The following is a 17,104-nucleotide window of genomic DNA, read 5'->3' as shown; positions in this document are numbered from 1 at the left end:
GAACCAGCACCCACGGCAGCACTGCCTGGCCCGCAACGCGACCTGCAGCAGCTGCGGGCGATACGGCCATTACGCAAGAGTGTGCCTCGCTAAAAGGGCTTCAGCTTCCAACTCCCCAGCGACTCGCAGTAATCGCTCCCCTCACCCGCAGGCCCGCGGGGCCTGAAACGCTGCGGCCTATGCCCCGACTCCGCCCCCCCAGCCACGTGCGATCCATGGGGGCCGCCATCTTGGAAAACCTCCACCACGCGGTCGGCCACGTGCGACTCATGGGGGCCGCCATCTTGGACGCCATGTTCCTCGCTGCCCGCCACGTGCGATTCACGGGCCCGATCGGCATCTCCGCGCTCGGACAACTCAGCGGAAGAATACGATTATGAACTCAGAGGGCAGTCATCATGGGGCCACTCCAGCACAGCTGATCGAGCCGCTGACTACCCGCAACTCAGCTTCAGGCTCCCATTTGGTCCAGATCCAGGGGCGCACCGCCGCGACACTCACAATCCGAGGCGCCTCGAAATTCAAATTCTACATTTTGCCCGAACTCTGCGCGCCACTCTTATTAGGCCTAGACTTCCAATGTAACCTCAAGAGCCTCACCCTCAGCTTCGGAAGGCCCCTGCCCCCACTCACAATCTGCAGCCTCGCTACGCTGCGAATCCCCCCCCCCCTCCTCTCTTCGCCAATCTCACAAAGGACTGTAAATCCATAGCCACTCGTAGCAGGCGGTATAGCCTGCAGGGTAGGGTATTTATCAGAGCAGAGGTCCGAAGGCTACTCAGTGAGGGGGTTATAGAGGCCAGCAATAGTCCTTGGAGAGCTCAGGTGGTGGTCGTTAAGACCGGGGCAAAATTCCGTATGGTGGTCGACTACAGTCAGACCATAAATAGATTTACGCTCCTCGACGTGTATCCCCTCCCCAGGATTGCAGACATGGTAAACCAGATCGCCCACTACCGGCTCTTTTCCACAGTGGATCTGAAGTCTGCATACCACCAGCTCCCAATCCGCCCGGAGGACCACCACTACATGGCATTCGAGGCCGATGGCCGCCTCTTCCATTTCCTCCGGGTCCCCTTCGGCGTCACTAATGGGGTCTCGGTGTTCCAACGAGCAATGGACCGAATGGTGGACCAGTACGGGCTGTGGGCCACATTTTCGTACTTGCACAATGTCACCATCTGCGGCTATGACCAGCAGGACCACGACGCCAACCTCCACTGTTTTCTCCAGATGGCACAGAAACTGAATCTCATGAACAACAAGGAGAAATGCGTTTTCCGCACAACCAGACTAGCCATCCTCGGCTATGTCGTGGAAAACGGAGTCCTGGGCCCAGACCCGGACCGTATGCCCCCTCTTAGAACTCCCCCTGCCCCATTGCCCCAAGGCCCTCAAACGGTGCTTGGGCTTCTTCTCCTACTACGCCCAGTGGGTCCCTCAATATGCGGACAAAGCCCGCCCACTCTTTAGGGCCACACGATTTCCCCTGTCAGCCGAGGCACGCCAGGCCTTCGACGGCACCAAGGAGGACATCGCCAAAGCGGTCATGCAGGCGGTGGATGAATCCACTCCATTTCAGGTAGAGATCGATGCCTCAGAGGTAGCTCTTGCAGCCACGTTAATTCAGGCAGGGAGACCAGCTGCATTTTTCTCCCGTACCCTCTCCGCTTCAGAATTCCGACACTCCTCAGTCGAGAAAGAAGCACAAGCCATTGTGGAGGCTATCCGTTACTGGAGGCACTACCTCGCAGGTAGGAGGTTCACCCTCATCACCGACCAAAGATCGGTTGCCTTCATGTTCGACAACTCGCAAAGGGGCAAAATTAAAAACGACAAAATTCTGAGGTGGAGGATCGAACTCTCCACCTACAATTACGATATTAAATATCGACCCGGGAAGCTCAACGAGCCTCCGGATGCCCTATCCCGTGGGACATGCGCCAGCGCGCAGATCAACCGATTAAAAGTCATCCACAATGACCTCTGCCACCCAGGGGTCACCCGGCTCGCCCACTACATCAGGGCCCGAAACCTGCCTTTCTCCAACGAGGAGGTAAAAGCGGTCACCAGGGACTGCCCGATCTGTGCGGATGGCAAGCCGCACTTCTATAGACCAGACAGGGCCCACCTGGTCAAGGCTTCTAGGCCCTTTGAATGCCTCGCGATTGATTTCAAAGGGCCACTCCCAGCGCCGGCCCTAGGGTTGCTGGCGCCCCGGGCAAGCTGAACTTCGGCGCCCTTGGGGGGGGGGGGGGGGGCCGAGAGGGGGGCGGGGCCGAGGGGGGGCGGACCCGGGGGGAGCGGACCCGGGGGGGGGGGGGGCCCGAGGGGAGGGCGGGGGGAGCGGACCCGAGGGGGGGCGGGGCGGTACGGACCGGAGGGGGGGGCGGGGGGACGGACCCGAGGCGGGGGGGGGGGGAGCGGACCGAGCGGGGGGGCGGACCGAGGGGACGGACCGGGGGGGGGGGGGGGGGGGGGCGCCCTGGGGGAGTGTGGCCACACTGGGGGAGTGCGGCCACCGCACATGCGCTGGTTGGCGCCGGCCCAACTGCGCATGCGCGGGACCCGAGTCTGGCGTCCCCTAGCACATGGCGCCCCGGGCGACTGCCCGAGTTGCCGGTGCCTTGAGCCGGCCCTGGCCACTCCCCTCAACTAACAAGAACATTTACTTTTTAAACGTCGTAGACAAGTTCTCCCGTTTCCCATTCGCTATCCCGTGCCCCAACATTACCTCGCACACAGTCATTAGGGCCCTGCATAGCATCTTCACCCTGTTTGGTTTCCCCAGCTACGTACACAGCGACCAGGGTCCGTCCTTCATGAGCGACGGGCTGCGTCAGTACCTTCTCGACAAGGGCATTGCCTCGAGCAGGACTACGAGCTACAACCCCAGGGGGAACGGGCAGGTGGAGAGGGAGAACGCAACGGTCTGGAAGACCGTCCTACTGACCCTCCGGTCCAGAAAGCTCCAAGTCTCCCAGTGGCAGGAAGTCCTCCCAGACGCACTCCACGTTATTAGGTCCCTTTTGTGCACGGCGACCAATCAGACCCCTCACGAGAGGCTCTTCATTTTTTCCAGGGGCACTACCAAGGGGGTCTCACTTACGGCATGGCTGAGGACGCCGGGCCCCATACCTCTGAGGAAACACGTCAGGGCGCACAAAACTGACCCCCTTGTTGAAAATGTGCGCCTGCTCCACTCCAACCCTCAGTACGCATTCGTCGAGTTCCCTGACGGCCGTCAGGACACGGTATCCCTCCGGGATCTGGCACCCGCCGGATCCAGCGCCCCCTCTACCCCCATAGAAGGACCTCTCACCCTACACCCTATGCTGCCGCCCCCTTGTGTGCCCGAGCCCACGAGCTTGCTCCACCAGTTCCGCGCACTCGCGCGGCCATGACCCAGTCCCCGGTCGAACCAGGAGAGTATGAAGCTCGGATACAATCCTCCCTGGAGTCCGCCATCGTACCCCAGCACACAACACCCATCCAGCCACCGCAAGAGGCTGCAACCCCGGTGCTCCGCAGATCACAGCGAACAATTCGACTACCAGACAGACTGACGTTGTAGACCACCACCCCCGCCGGACTTGATTTTTTTGCAGGGGGTGAATGTGGTGAATGTAATATATAGAACATAGAACAGTACAGCACAGAACAGGCCCTTCGGCCCTCAATGTTGTGCCGAGCCATGATCACCCTACTCAAACCCACGTATCCACCCTATACCCGTAACCCAACAACCCCCCCCTTAACCTTACTTTTATTAGGAGACTACGGGCAATTTAGCATGGCCAATCCACCTAACCCGAGCTGTTGGGAAAAGGGAATAGCCAATCCAATGATATTCCTATTCTTTAAACTTCCTTTGCTGCTCACCTTTTGCATTCAATGAGTTGCCCTCCAATTATCCCCTCGTTCTCATCATTGCCATTCACAACGCACTGTTGTGGGGAATGTTTATTGTTGGCAAATTTTATATCATATATGATATGATAATTCACACTGTCTTTGTAAGCGCAGTAGCGTTATCCAACCACTAGGGGGAGTAGCTCTGGGAGTACTCAGGAACTTGTATTGGGCTCCACCCTTGGCTCTGCCCACGACTCCTCCCCCTAGTGCTGCTGTATAAATACCCTTGTCCAGAGTCAGCCTGAGTTCACTACGAGTTCATCAACGGTAACAGGCTGGCTCTGAAGTAAGTCGGTTAAAGCCTAGATTCATAACGGAAACACGTGTCTGGTGAATTGATGGTTCCATCAGAGTGGTAGTCCACCTCAGCTATCGGGTGGACCGTGAAGGTTTGCACCTCGTCACGGAGAAGGTATGTGTCATCCAATAGGCCCGCATCCCGATGGATGCCTCGGAACGTCTTTCTTTCCTTGGTCTTGTTAACTATTATGGAAAGTTTCTCTCGAACCTTGCGACTACGTTGGCTCTCTTACACTTTCTCCTGAAGAGAAATCATGTATAGTCCTGGGGCTGACCCATTACGATGTTGCCAAAGCCTTGCTCATCACATGTGATGCTTCACCCTATTTTTTATTGGGGCCGGCCACTCGATAGCAGGGAATGCCTTAGCCTCCTATATATTGGCTGCAGCGGAAAGGAAATAGCGCGAAGGAAGGTCTGGCGGTGGTCTTTGCAGTGAAATGTTTTCACCAATACGTCTACGGCCGCCACTTCATTCTCGTTACCAGCCTTTGCTCAGGTTTTTCAAGGAGAATAGGGCAATTCTGCCCATTGCTTCTACGCAAATCCACTGCTGGGCCTTATTACTCGCTGTCAACAAGTATTCTTTTCAACATAGGTCAGGGAAGCAGATTGCGAATGGCGACACACTGAGCTGGTTGCCTTTGTCGACTGGCCCCTTATCAACCCGCAGGACGGTCGAGGTAGTCGCGACTTTAAATTTAATGGGTTCTTCACCTGTCGCAGTGTTGCAGATCCATGAGTGGACCCAGGCGGACCCGATCCTATCCAAAGTTTGGCACCTGGTTTTATAAAGTGGACAGCATCGGCGGATTCCAGGCGAGTTAAGGACATTTTCCTCCAAGCTGCCAGAGTTCACTCTAGTGTCTGGTATCCTGCTGTGGGGTGCACACATAGTCATCCCAGACAAAGGGCAGGAGTTGATCTTAAAACACCTCCACAACGGTCACCCAGGCATGTCCCAAGTTGAAAATACTGGCACGCAGTTACGTATCGTGGCTGGGCCTTGATGTGAACATTGAGAAGATGGGCCAACAATGCTCTGTATGCCAAGAGCATCAGAAGCTCCCACTAGTTGCACCTCTGCATCACTGGGAATGGCCAGGCCTGCTGTGGGCGTGGTTGCACGGCAACTTTGCTGGTCCGTTTCAGGGGTCCATGTTCCTCTTGTTGACTGACGCCTATTCGAAGTTGCTCGAAGTGCACAAGATGGTGAGATTCACATCCTGGGTTACTATTGAGAAGCTATGTTTATTGTTTTGCACGCACGGCCTCCCTGATGTACTTGTCACTAATAACGACAATCCTTTCACGAGTGATGAGTTCTCCGGGTTTCTGAAGGTGAATGAAGAGCAGCATGTTCGTACCACCCGGGTTCTAATGGTATAGCACAGCGAGCGGTGCAAACATTTAAACAGAGCCTCAAGAAACAGTCTTCAGGGTGGATGGCCACTAGGCTGGCTCGTTTCTTGTTTTGCTACAGGGCTACTCTGCACGCAGTGATTGGGGTAGCCCCCGCGGAAATGCTGATGGGCTGAAGACTTTTTATCCGCCTTTACCAGCCTTAGCATGCTTTTTCCAGAAATAGCTGCAAAGTGCGCCTGCTCAGGTCTTACGAGGTAGGGGTGATTAACTACCCCATGTATCTTGTCTGATACGAGCTCCCCCATTAAGGGGGCGGGAGACCATTAACAATCTCTGGTTATGCATAAATAGGGTCAGCCAGTCATGCACCAACGAGAGAAGACCCAGTGGGGAACTACTGGATCTGTACATAATAGTAATTGTAAAATAAAGTAAGTTTTTGTTTCGACATACTCGGTGTGGACTCTTCTTTGCCCGTACTAAAATAGGCAAGCCAATCTATGTTCCACATTCCTGCTCACTCATTGCTCCGCTTTCACAAGCAGCTGCCTCATTCCTTTGTTAGAAGAATTTATAGACTCTGCTTCAAAAGTGGTTTGTGGTGGAGAATTCCACATTCTAACCACCCACGTGTTTCTCACTTCCCCATTAAAGTCTTTCTCTGGTTATTTTTGATTTGTCACCCTGTATTGGTGTTTTTTCTAACCAGTCGAAACCGTCCACTGTGATTCAGACCCCGAGCATGATTATCGCTGAATGTCCTGCAGTTACAGGCCCACGAGGATAGAAGTACTTCTCAGTCTATAGCGAATTGACCGCCTGTTTGCCACTGGATCACTTGGCTGAAAACCCATTTTGGGCTGGAGTAGCTGAGTTTATACTACGAGCTGTAGTTTATATGACAATGAATAAGTAATTTACAGGCTAGATTATAATTAGTAATTAATTACGTCCCCTGGATCTCTAGAGTTTTAGTCATCCCACTACATTCTTATCTTTATAACTTAGATCTAACCAGTTGCCTTTATTTTTAAGGATTCAATGGATTCAGCATTAACTGCTTGCCTTGGGTGTTTATTCCACAGACCCCGATGTCTGTAAGAAAATAAGCCTTCCAATCTCTTGTCTCAGTTGAGATTTGTTAATTTCAGACTGCACAGAAGGAGGCCATTTGGCCCATCAAGCCCCTGGAGGTTCGTTGAAAACGCTAATAAATGAGACACCAAAGAGAAAATGCTGGAAAATCTCAGCAAGTCTGGCAGCACCTGTAGGGAGAGAAAAGAGCTAACGTTTCGAGTCCAGGTGACCCTTTGTCAAAGCGAGTTGAGAAATCTGACAGTTTGAATGTGGAGCCAGGTTAAGTGCTTGGAAGGCAACTGTGCTTACCACTGGACCAGCCGTCTATTTGGAATGGTAATGAAGCGGGATTTGGAACATGAATGCAGGAGGATTTCGAATGGGGATAAAGGAGCATTTGGAATGGTAATGAAGCGGGATTTGGAACGGGAATGCAGGAGGATTTGGAATGGGAATAAAGGAGAATTTGGAATGGGAATAAAGGAGCATTTGGAATTGGAATAAAGAAGGATTTGGAATGGGAATGAAGAAGGATTTGGAATTGGAATAAAGGAGGATTTGGAATGGGAGTGAAGGAACATTTGGAATGGGAATGCAGAAGTGTTGGTGAATATCCACATTGGGTATAGAATCCTAACTTCAGATGGACTTTTCCAATGACCAAGTTCTTGGGAAGCTGAGCAGTATGGTGAGAGTCCTGGTGGTGTTCCCAATTTATTGAATGTGGCTCCAGGACACAAAGCTGGACTGAGCTAAAAATCCCATTAAATAATTGTATTCGAACAATGTTGCTCAGCCAAACATTCACTGTCAGTGGCTTAGTTTAATGCTTGCACCTTTGGTATAATTATGCCAGTAGGTATATCCTTAAACAGAAAATTTTGGATGCAGATGGAAGACCAGTGTTTTACTGAGGTAGAATTGTGGCCTGTCTTTTTCTTTTTGTAAATATTTCTATGGCTGTTATGGGGTAAATTTTATGAGCTAATGTCATTGGCTCAGAGCTCCATGTGCCAGGCCTTCATGTCAGGAATTCAAATCCACAATCACTTCCCATTACGGATGAACAATGTTATTTGCCACAGTCAGACATTGACCTCCCATCTGAATCATGTCCTGTGACGGGAAATCTCGATTTGCACCGACTTGTTCCTGAAGTAAACCAGAACTGGACAAACCAAACTCAGCAGCTGAGCAATGAGTTGGGTAAATTTTCACCTTTATCTTTGTGTGCTAAACATTGGTTAATAAATGGACTGGAACGACGTCCGGTCATGGAGTGAGTGGTCGCATATTTGGCAGCTCTCGCTCATGGTGGTCTTTTTGTGGCCTTTGCACCGTTTTCTTCGCAGGAATTTTGTAAGAAAAAGGTGCAGAAGTAATAATAATAATCGCTTATTGTCACAAGTAGGCTTCAATGAAGTTACTGTGAAAAGCCCCTAAGTCGCCACATTCCGGAGCCTGTTCGGGGAGGCCGGTACAGGAGTTGAACCCTGCGCTGCTGCTTAGAAGCCAGCTATTTAGCCCACTATGCAAAACCAGCCCCGAGAAGTAAGAGCAGAAGAGAGTGACCCCTAGTTTCTGGAGCTGCGGTCCACAAGTGCCCGAAAAAAACTGAACCAGTTGGTTGAGGCGAGCGAGAAGCAGACAGCGTACGCGGAGATGGCGGATGTGCAGGGTCCAACCCCGTCGGCTCAGTGGTCGGTGGACCAGTTGGTGAGCTTCCTGAATGAGAAGTTCACCCAACTGTGGAAGGAAAGTGCGGAGGACCGACCCAGGGGGTGGACTCGGTCAATGCGGTGGTTGACCGCGTGGAGATGAGACTGGAGGCCCAGGGACAGGCAATCCAGAGGCTGGAGGAGGACGCAGGGGAGCAGGAGGACCAGTCCACCTCGATGGTAGCAGAGATTGGGCTGATGCGTGACCAGCAGAAGCGACTGATGGAGAAGGTGGAGGACCTGGAGAATCGTTCACGGAAGCAGAACATTCGGATCGTGGGTCTGCAGGAGGGAATTGAAGGATCGGATGCGGAAGCATACGTGGGGAAGATGCTGGAGAAGCTGCTTGGGGAAGGTGTGATCGACCGACCTTTGGAGGTGGATCGGGCCCACAGGGCGCTGATGCACAAACAACCCCAGGGGGTGAGCCGCCAAGGGCGATGGTGGTGTGATTGCTTTGGTTCCTAGACAAGGATACGTTATGAGGTGGGCCAGGCAGATGAGGCGATGCACTTGGGAAGGCGCCGAGATTCGGGTGTACCAGGACCTGGGGGCAGAGCTCGCGAAGAGGAGGGCAAGCTTAAATAAGGTCAAGTTGGCCCTGTACAAAAAGGAAGTAAAGTTCAGACTATTATACCCGGCCTGCCTGTAGGTGACCAAGGGGGCTGGGAGTTGCACTTTGGCTCGGCGGAGGAGGCTGTGGACTTTATGAAGGAGAATGGAGTGGCAGAAGAAGGATGATCTTGCACTTTGAGTGAGGAGATCTGAACTATATTGTGAAAAACTTTGGGTTTATGTTTTTTCTCTGTTTTTTGGTGCTGGTTATGGTTAGGCCAGTGTACTGTGTTTTGTTAAGGGCTGAGGGGTGGGCCTTTGTGTTCGGATCTTGGGAGGGATTGTTTGTTTGTTTTTACTTCTTGCCTTTGCTTCGACTGTTTGCACCAAGAGCGGGGGAGGGGAATCAGTGGCGGATAGGATTCTAGGCGCCTTGGGTGAGGGCTGCCAGGCTGGCTGGGCAGGCTAGTTCATGGAATCAAAGTGGGGGGGTGAGCTGAAGATCGAAGTGGGGGGGATGGGAGGGGGAGGGGGAGGGGGAGTGGGGGAGTTGGGCGGGGCGGGGGGGGGGGATTATACCGCTGAGAGGGAGGGGACTTTCAAAGTGGAGGAGGAGGAGGGTCGATGACGGTAGTTCCCCGAGGGCGGGTCAGGGGGGTGCGGAACATGGACCGCAGACCGGAGAGGTTACGGTTGATCGGTAGGGGGGGGGGGGTGTTCCCGGACCAGGCTGGTCACATGGAAAGTTCGGGGACTGAATGGGCCAGTCAAAAGGGCCCGTGTGTTCACACACTTGAGGCAACTGAAGGCGGATGTGGCCATGTTGCAGGAGACACGTTGAAGGTGGGGACCAGGTTATGTTAAGGAAGGGATGGGTTGGACGGGTGTTCCATTCGGGGTTAGACTTTAAAACGGAGGGGGGGGGGGCTGGCGATCTTGGTTAATAAGTGGGTGACATTCGAGGTGGGGAATATAGAAGCAGACCCGGGGGTAGATATGTTGTGGTTAGTGGAAGCTGGAGGGAATGGCCGTGGTATTGGTAAATATATATGCCCCGAACTGTGATGACATTGAGTTTGTTAGACAGATACTGGGGAAGATCCCAGACCTAGATTCACATCGACTGATTATGGGGGGTGATTTCACTACGGTCCTGGATCCAAGGTTGGTCCGGTCGATTTTTTGGTCTGGGAAGATATCAGCTATGGCAAAGGAGCTGCGGGAGTTCCTGGAGCGCATGGGGAGTGGGGGGGATTGGTGGAGATTTAGGAGGCCGAGGTGTTCGGAGTTTTCATTCTACTCCCATGTGAACAAGGTGTATTCCTGGTTAGACTTCTTTGTGATGGACAAAACGCTGCTGGCGGAGGTAGTAGATGCTGAATATTCAACAATAGTGGTGTCAGACCACGCCCCGCAATGAGTGGACTTATAAGTCAGCAAGGAAAAGGCCCAGCACCCGCAATGGAGGTTGGATGTGGGGCTGCTAGTAGAGGAGGAGGTATGTGAGCGGGTGAGGAAGCCCCTTCGGGGATATATAGGGATCAATGACACAGGTGAGGTTTCAGCGGGAGTGGTTTGGGAGGTACTGAAGGCGGTTGTTAGAACAAAGAACAAAGTAAATTACAGCACAGGAACAGGCCCTTCGGCCCTCCCAGCCTATGCCGATCCAGATCCTTTATCTAAACCTGTCACCTATTTTCCAAGGATCCACTTCCCTTTGTTCCCCTCCCGTTCATATATCTGTCCAGATGCATCTTAAATGATGCTATCGTGCCCGCCTCTACCACCTCCGCTGGCAAAGCGTTCCAGGCACCCACCACCCTCTGCGTAAAAAAACTTCCCATGCACATCTCCCTTAAACGTTCCCCCTCTCACCTTGAAATCGTGACCCCTTGTAATTGACACCCCCACTCTTGGAAAAAACTTGTTGCTCTCCACCCTGTCCATACCTCTCATAATTTTGTAGACCTCAATCAGGTCCCCCTCAACCTCCGTCTTTCCAACGAAAACAATCCTAATCTACTCAACCTTTCTTCATAGCTAGCACCCTCCATACCAGGCAACATCCTGGTGAACCTCCTCTGCACCCTCTCTAAAGCATCCACATCCTTCTGGTAATGTGGCGACCAGAACTGCACGCAGTATTCCAAATGTGGCCTAACCAAAGTCCTATACAACTGTAACATGACCTGCCGACTCTTGTACTCAATACCCCATCCGATGAAGGCAAGCAAGCTGTATGCCTTCTTGACCACTCTATCAACCTGCGTTACCACCTTCAGGGTACAATGGATCTGACCTCCCAGATCTCTCTGTACATCAATTTTCCCCAGGACTCTTCCATTGACTATATAGTCCGCTCTTGAATTAGATCTTCCAAAATGCATCACCTCACATTTGCCTGGATTGAACTCCATCTTTGCCCAACTCTCCAATCTATCTATATATTGCTGTATTCTCTGACAGTCCTCTTCGCTATCTGCAACTCCACCAATCTTAGTATCATCTGCAAACTTGCTAATCAGACCACCTATACCTTCGTCCAGATCATTTATGTATATCACAAACAACAGTGGTCCGAGCACGGATCCCTGTGGAACACCACTGGTCACAGTTCTCCATTTTGAGACACTCCCTTCTACCACTACTTTCTGTCTCCTGTTGCCCAGCCAGTTTTTTATCCATCTAGCTAGTATACCCTGAATCCCATACGACTTCACGTTTTCCATCAACCTGCCATGGGAAACTTTATCAAAGCGGGGAATTCATCTCAATGCGGGCCCATCAGGAGAACAAGTGGAGTTGGACAGGCTAGTAGGCGAAATTTTACAGGTGGACAGGAGGTACGTGGAGTCTCCGAATGACGGGCTTTTGAAGGAACTTCAGACACTGCAGCTGGAATTTGGGCTCTTGTCCAAGGTAAGGCGGAGTGACAGCTGAAGAGGGTAAAGGGGGCAATGTATAAATATGGGGAAAAAGCCAGAAGGATGCTGGCGCGACAGCTGAGGAAACAGGAGGCGGCGAGAGAGATTGGGAAAGTGAGAGATACAGGGATGGGAAGGTGGTTTTGGATCCGGCGGGGTAAATGATGTGTTTTGGGAATTTTATAGTAAATTGTATAAATGGAAACCTCCAGATGGGGAGGAGGGTATGAAGATTTTTTGGGGGGCTGGTGTTCCCAAGGATAGATGAGGAGTTGGTGGAAGGTTTGGGAGCCCCAGTTGGGCTTGAGGAGGTGCTAGACGGATTGGGGGCGATGCAATCGGGTAAAGCCCTGGGACCAGTTGGATACCCGGTGAAGTTTTATAAAAGGTTTTCTGAGCTGTTGGGGCCACTCCTGGTAAAGGCTTTTAACGAGTAAACGGAGCTGGGAGAGCTCCCCACAATATTGTCAATTTCCCTTATTTTGAAGCGGGATAAGGATCTGGAGAACTATGGCTCGTATAGGCCAATCTCTCTGTTAAATGTAGATATGAAATTGCTGACAAAGATCTTGGCCACACGCATGGAGGATTGTGTCCTCGAGGTAATAGGGGAGGACCTGACGGGATTTGTTGAGGGACGACATCTGACATCCAACATTAGGCGGCTCCTAAATGTGATGATGGTGCCTGCGGAGGGGCGCGAGGGTGAAGTGGTGGTGGCCATGGATGCAGAAAAGGCCTTTGATCGGGTAGAGTGGAGGTACTTGTGGGATGTTCTGAGAAGGTTTGGGTTTGTGCAAGGATTTGTGGAATGGGTCCAGTTGCGTATCAGGCACCAGTGGCAAATGTAAGGACAAACTCGGGTTCGATCAGAGTATTTTAGTCTGTGTCGGGGGATGATGTGACCATCAATTCACAAGCCAAGTGATTGGAAGTGAACAGCGGTTTTAATAATCTTACAACAGAGCCTGCCTACGATGAGATGAATTGGCAGCAGGCTCACGACTGCAGAGCGTTATACTTCCGGCTAGTGGGAGGAGCCATGGGCGGGGCCATGGGCGGAGCCAAGGGTGGAGCCAAGTACAAACTCCTCATCTCCCCCTATGGGCAGAGCCGCGCAACGGCTCGTATACAGAGCCCACAAGGACACAATACATATAATAGAACACAGTGTGAATTACTAGGTTTATAATTCACCACAGGGGACAAGACAGGGGTGTCCACTCTCCCCAATACTATTTGTCCTGGTCATAGAGCCTTTGGCAATGGCGTTGAGAGCATCGAACATTTGGCGAGGGATAGTGAGAGGTGGGGTGGAACATAGGGGGCGCGATTCTCCGCAAATGCGGCGAGTTGTAAAGGCTGCCGTGAAACTGGCCATGTTTCACGGCAGCCTCCGCGCCCCCTCCCAGGACCCGATTCTCTCCCCCGGGCAGGGCTAGCAGCGCGGCCCCGTGAAGCACGGCATCGCGGGCTTAGCGACCGTCGCTAAGTCCGCGTGCCAAGCGTCACGGCGGCTGACGCGCACAATGACGTCAGCTGCGCATGCGCGGGTTGGACGGCTCCAACCCGCGCATGCGCGGATGACGTCATCACGCAGATGCGTCAAACCCGCGCATGCGCGGGCCGTCATGCCCCTCAGCCGCCCCGCGGGCTAATCCTGCGGGGCGGCGGAAGAACAACTAGTGCGCGGGTATCGGACCCACTGCCCGCGATCGGTGCCCACCGATCGTAGGCCCATGCCACCCTTGGCACGGCCGTGGTGCGGCCGTGCCAATCGGTGCCATGGTTGTCCGGGACGGCACTTTGCGGCCGTTTTCATGAACGGTGAGAGCAGGTGTGATTGCGTTCGTGAAAACGGCCTGGGGAGAATCGCTGTTAGCCGTAAAAAACGACGAGCAGCGATTCATGTCGTGGGGCGGCCGTGGGGGGGTGGGGGGGGGGGGGGGGGGGGGAGAATAGCGGGAGGGCGGGAAAAATGTCGGGAAGGCCCTCCCGCTATTCTCCGACCCGTCGTGGGCAGCAGAGAATCGCGCCCAGGGTCTCACTCTATGCGGATGATTTGTTCCTTTATATAACAGACCCGTGGGGGGGAATTGCAGGAATTATGGGGATACTGCAGGAATTTGGTCAGTTCTCAGGTTACAAACTGAATATGGACAAGAGTGAGGTTTTTGCTATCCAGGCAAGGGGGCAGAACAGGAGACTGAGGGAGATGCCGTTCAAAGTGGTGGGAGGGAGTTTTAGGTACCTGGGGATTCAAGTGGCAAGGGACTGAGGTCAGCTTCATAAACTAAATTTGGGCAGGTTGATTGAGCTAATGAAAAGGGACTTCTGTAGGTGGGACGTGCTCCCACTGTCATTGGCTGGGAGGGTACAGACTGTGAAAATGACAGTCCTCCCGAGATTGATGTTCGTGTTTCAGTGTCTTCCAATCTTCATCCCCAAGGGCATCATTTTCTAGGGCGATGAATGCGGCGATTTCAGGTTTTATATGGGCCGGGAAAGCCCTGTGGGTGAAGAAGATCCTTCTTGAACGGGGGCACGGGGAGGGGGGCTTTGCCCTTCCGAACTTTATAAACTACTACTGGGCAGCTAATATATCGATGGTTAGGAAATGGGTAGTGGGGAGTGGTCGGTGTGGGAGCGAGTGGAGGAGGCACCTTGCAAGTGCACGAGTCTGAAGGCTTTGTTAACGGCACCTCTGCTGTTCTCGCCGGCTCGGTACTCCACAGGCCCAGTAGTAGTGGCAGCCCTGAGAGTGTGGGGGCAATGGAGGAAGCACATGAGACTGGAGGGACGTCGATGTGGTCACCGATCTGTGACAATCACTGGTTCGTTCCGGGGGGAGCTGGACGGGGGCTTCAGGAGGTGGCAGGGGGCAGGGATTAAGAGATTTGGGGACCTCTTTATTGAGGAGAGTTTCCCGAGCTAGAGGAGCAATTTGAGTTGTTGGGTGGGATCGGGTTCCGGTACCTGCAGGTACGGGATTTTGTTCGGAGGATGGTCCTGAACTTCCCTCGCCTCCCATTAAGGGGACTACAGGATAAGGTGATGTCTAAAACAGGGGTGGGGGAGGGGTGGGCCTCGGAAATATATAAGGAACTGATAGATTGGGAAGGGGTCCCAATTGGGAAGAGGAAGTGGGAGTAAGACCTGGGAGGGGAGTTGGAAGTCGGGTTATGGGATAAGGCCCTGAGGCGAGTCAATGCATCCTTGTCATGTGCCAGGCTTAGCCTGATCCAGTTTAAGGTGGTCCATAGGGCTCACATGACTGTTGCCCGGATGACCAGGTTTTTTGAGAAGGTGGAGTACAGTGTGAGCGCTGTGGGGGGTGTCCTGCGAACCATGTACATATGTTCTGGGCGTGCCCGAGGCTGAGGGGATTTTGGCAGGGATTTCCAGATGTCATGTCAGAAGTCCTGGAAGGGATGGTGACTCCGAGTCCAGAAGTGGCAATATTTGGAGTGTCGGGAGCCCAGAGGGGGAGAGAGGCTGACGTTTTGGCCTTTGCCTCCCTGGTGGCCCGGAGACGCATTTTGCTGGGATGAAGGAACTTGTAGCCTCCAAAGTTGGGGGTTTGGGTCAGTGATATGGCAGGGTTTCTTAGGCTAGAGAAAATTAAGATCGCTTTATGGGGTTTGCTCGGAGGTGGCAGCCGTTCATCGACTTCTTCAAGGAAAATTGACCGTCAGCAAGGTGGGGGTGGGGGTGGGGGGGGGGGGGGGCTGAAGGGGAGGCATGGAAGTGATGTATAAGGGCAGGGAATCCAATGTATGGGTAGTTAGGGTTTAGGGATGGGGGGAGTTGGGTATGTTATTGTGGAGTTTTTGCTTGTGTTGGATCTCTCTGTTTAGAATGTTAAAAATGTTAAAGCTATGAATGCCTCAATAAAATATATATTTTTTAATTAAGTGGAGTGGAACGCCCAACGGAAAAAAATCACACATGGCCAACCTAACTCACCTCTTTGGTAAAGGGTGAATTTTCTCTGAAAGATTATCTTCAATGCCCTCTCACCAGGTGATGGTTAACATGCAGGTGGTAAAGGAAATGGACCCCAGGCCACATGCAAAATTGGGCTCGGGAAACTGACTACTGGTGTTTGATGTTGCAAAACGTTCATCTGCGACACATCTTGGCGTCCATTGTTACATCTTAATCGATACAAACCTTTCCTTCGCAAATATTGATATGGCATTTAACGGTCAATACCGTTTGATGGAATCAGAGATATTTCTGCTTCTTGCATTGGTCCAGTCTCTGGATTCATTGCCATCCTCGCTGAGGTTCAGTATTAGGACTTTAACAATAATGAATTATTATTTTGTGAGGGCCACGAAGATTCCAGCATGAGTTTGTAGAGTCAAACAGAAAGTAACTTTTATTTGCAACAATATTTACACAGCACCAGTAGTTCACGACTGATTCTTTCTCTCCAGCCAGTACCATACTGGCCAGCTCCATTTATGCAGCTAAAAGGTTAATGATTGCCTTGCCCCCAGCCCCATCCCTCATTGGGGGGCTCAAATTCCTCAAGAATCATGGGTTAACCTGCTCCTGGACCGAGCTAAACTTGCCAGGAACAGGTCCAGGCAGCGGGCAACCGAGAGAGTCATCTGACCAGATGTCTGCCCCTCCGCGGCTGTATTTGTGGATGGGTGTCCCTGGAGCTGCAGCATGTGGTGTTCACATGTACCATCGAGACCTTCCATGCCTTCCGCGCCTCAGGGGCTGGATTGATTTGTAGACCATGTTAATCACATTTTGACTTGATGTTTAGCAAGTTTCCGTTGCTCTTTGTTTTGTTTGGGCAGTACCCCTACCAGGAATGGCCCCTTTTAAGTTGCTCCTGCATTTGTTTCTGTTCGTCTATTAAGTTGATCAACCCCAAAAGACCGTCCTGGTGTAAACAATTGTCCCCAGCCATTAAGGTCTGTACAGGTTATAACAGATTGGTTTTGTGTCTGCAGATCTCTGAACAGCAATTCAATGAAGCAATTTTACTAACAGTTGAAAATGCGAGATTTAATAAGGACAGTTCTCTGTGGAATGCACAAGGTAAGAACATCTTACATTATCTCTGAGAATGAAAATCTCTTAACATCACTTCACAGTAACCAATAGTGTTTTATCACCCAGAAACCATTCAGCCTAACCCTGCTGTACTGCAGTATGTATCCAATCATGCTCCTCCTCGAGTATTTAAAAACTTTATTTTTCAAATATATATCCATTTATTTTGGAGAG

At 52.1% G+C, this 17,104-nt stretch overlaps 1 protein-coding gene across 1 annotated transcript in view; it reads left to right on the top strand.

The window, feature by feature from the left end:
* The window catches only part of il16 (interleukin 16), a 167,604-nt gene that overhangs the window by 112,729 nt on the left and 37,771 nt on the right, over positions 1-17,104 (top strand). Inside the window, exon 13 of the mRNA XM_038812998.1 lies at positions 16,828-16,915. Within this exon, the coding sequence (XP_038668926.1) occupies positions 16,828-16,915 (88 nt within the window). The remainder of the gene's footprint in view (positions 1-16,827; positions 16,916-17,104) is intronic.

The sequence above is a fragment of the Scyliorhinus canicula genome, chromosome 12 (assembly GCF_902713615.1).
Source record: "Scyliorhinus canicula chromosome 12, sScyCan1.1, whole genome shotgun sequence".
NCBI classification, from domain to species: Eukaryota; Metazoa; Chordata; class Chondrichthyes; order Carcharhiniformes; family Scyliorhinidae; genus Scyliorhinus; species Scyliorhinus canicula.
The sequence above is the reverse complement of the archived record's forward strand: the minus strand, read 5'-3'. Positions and strand labels throughout refer to the sequence as shown.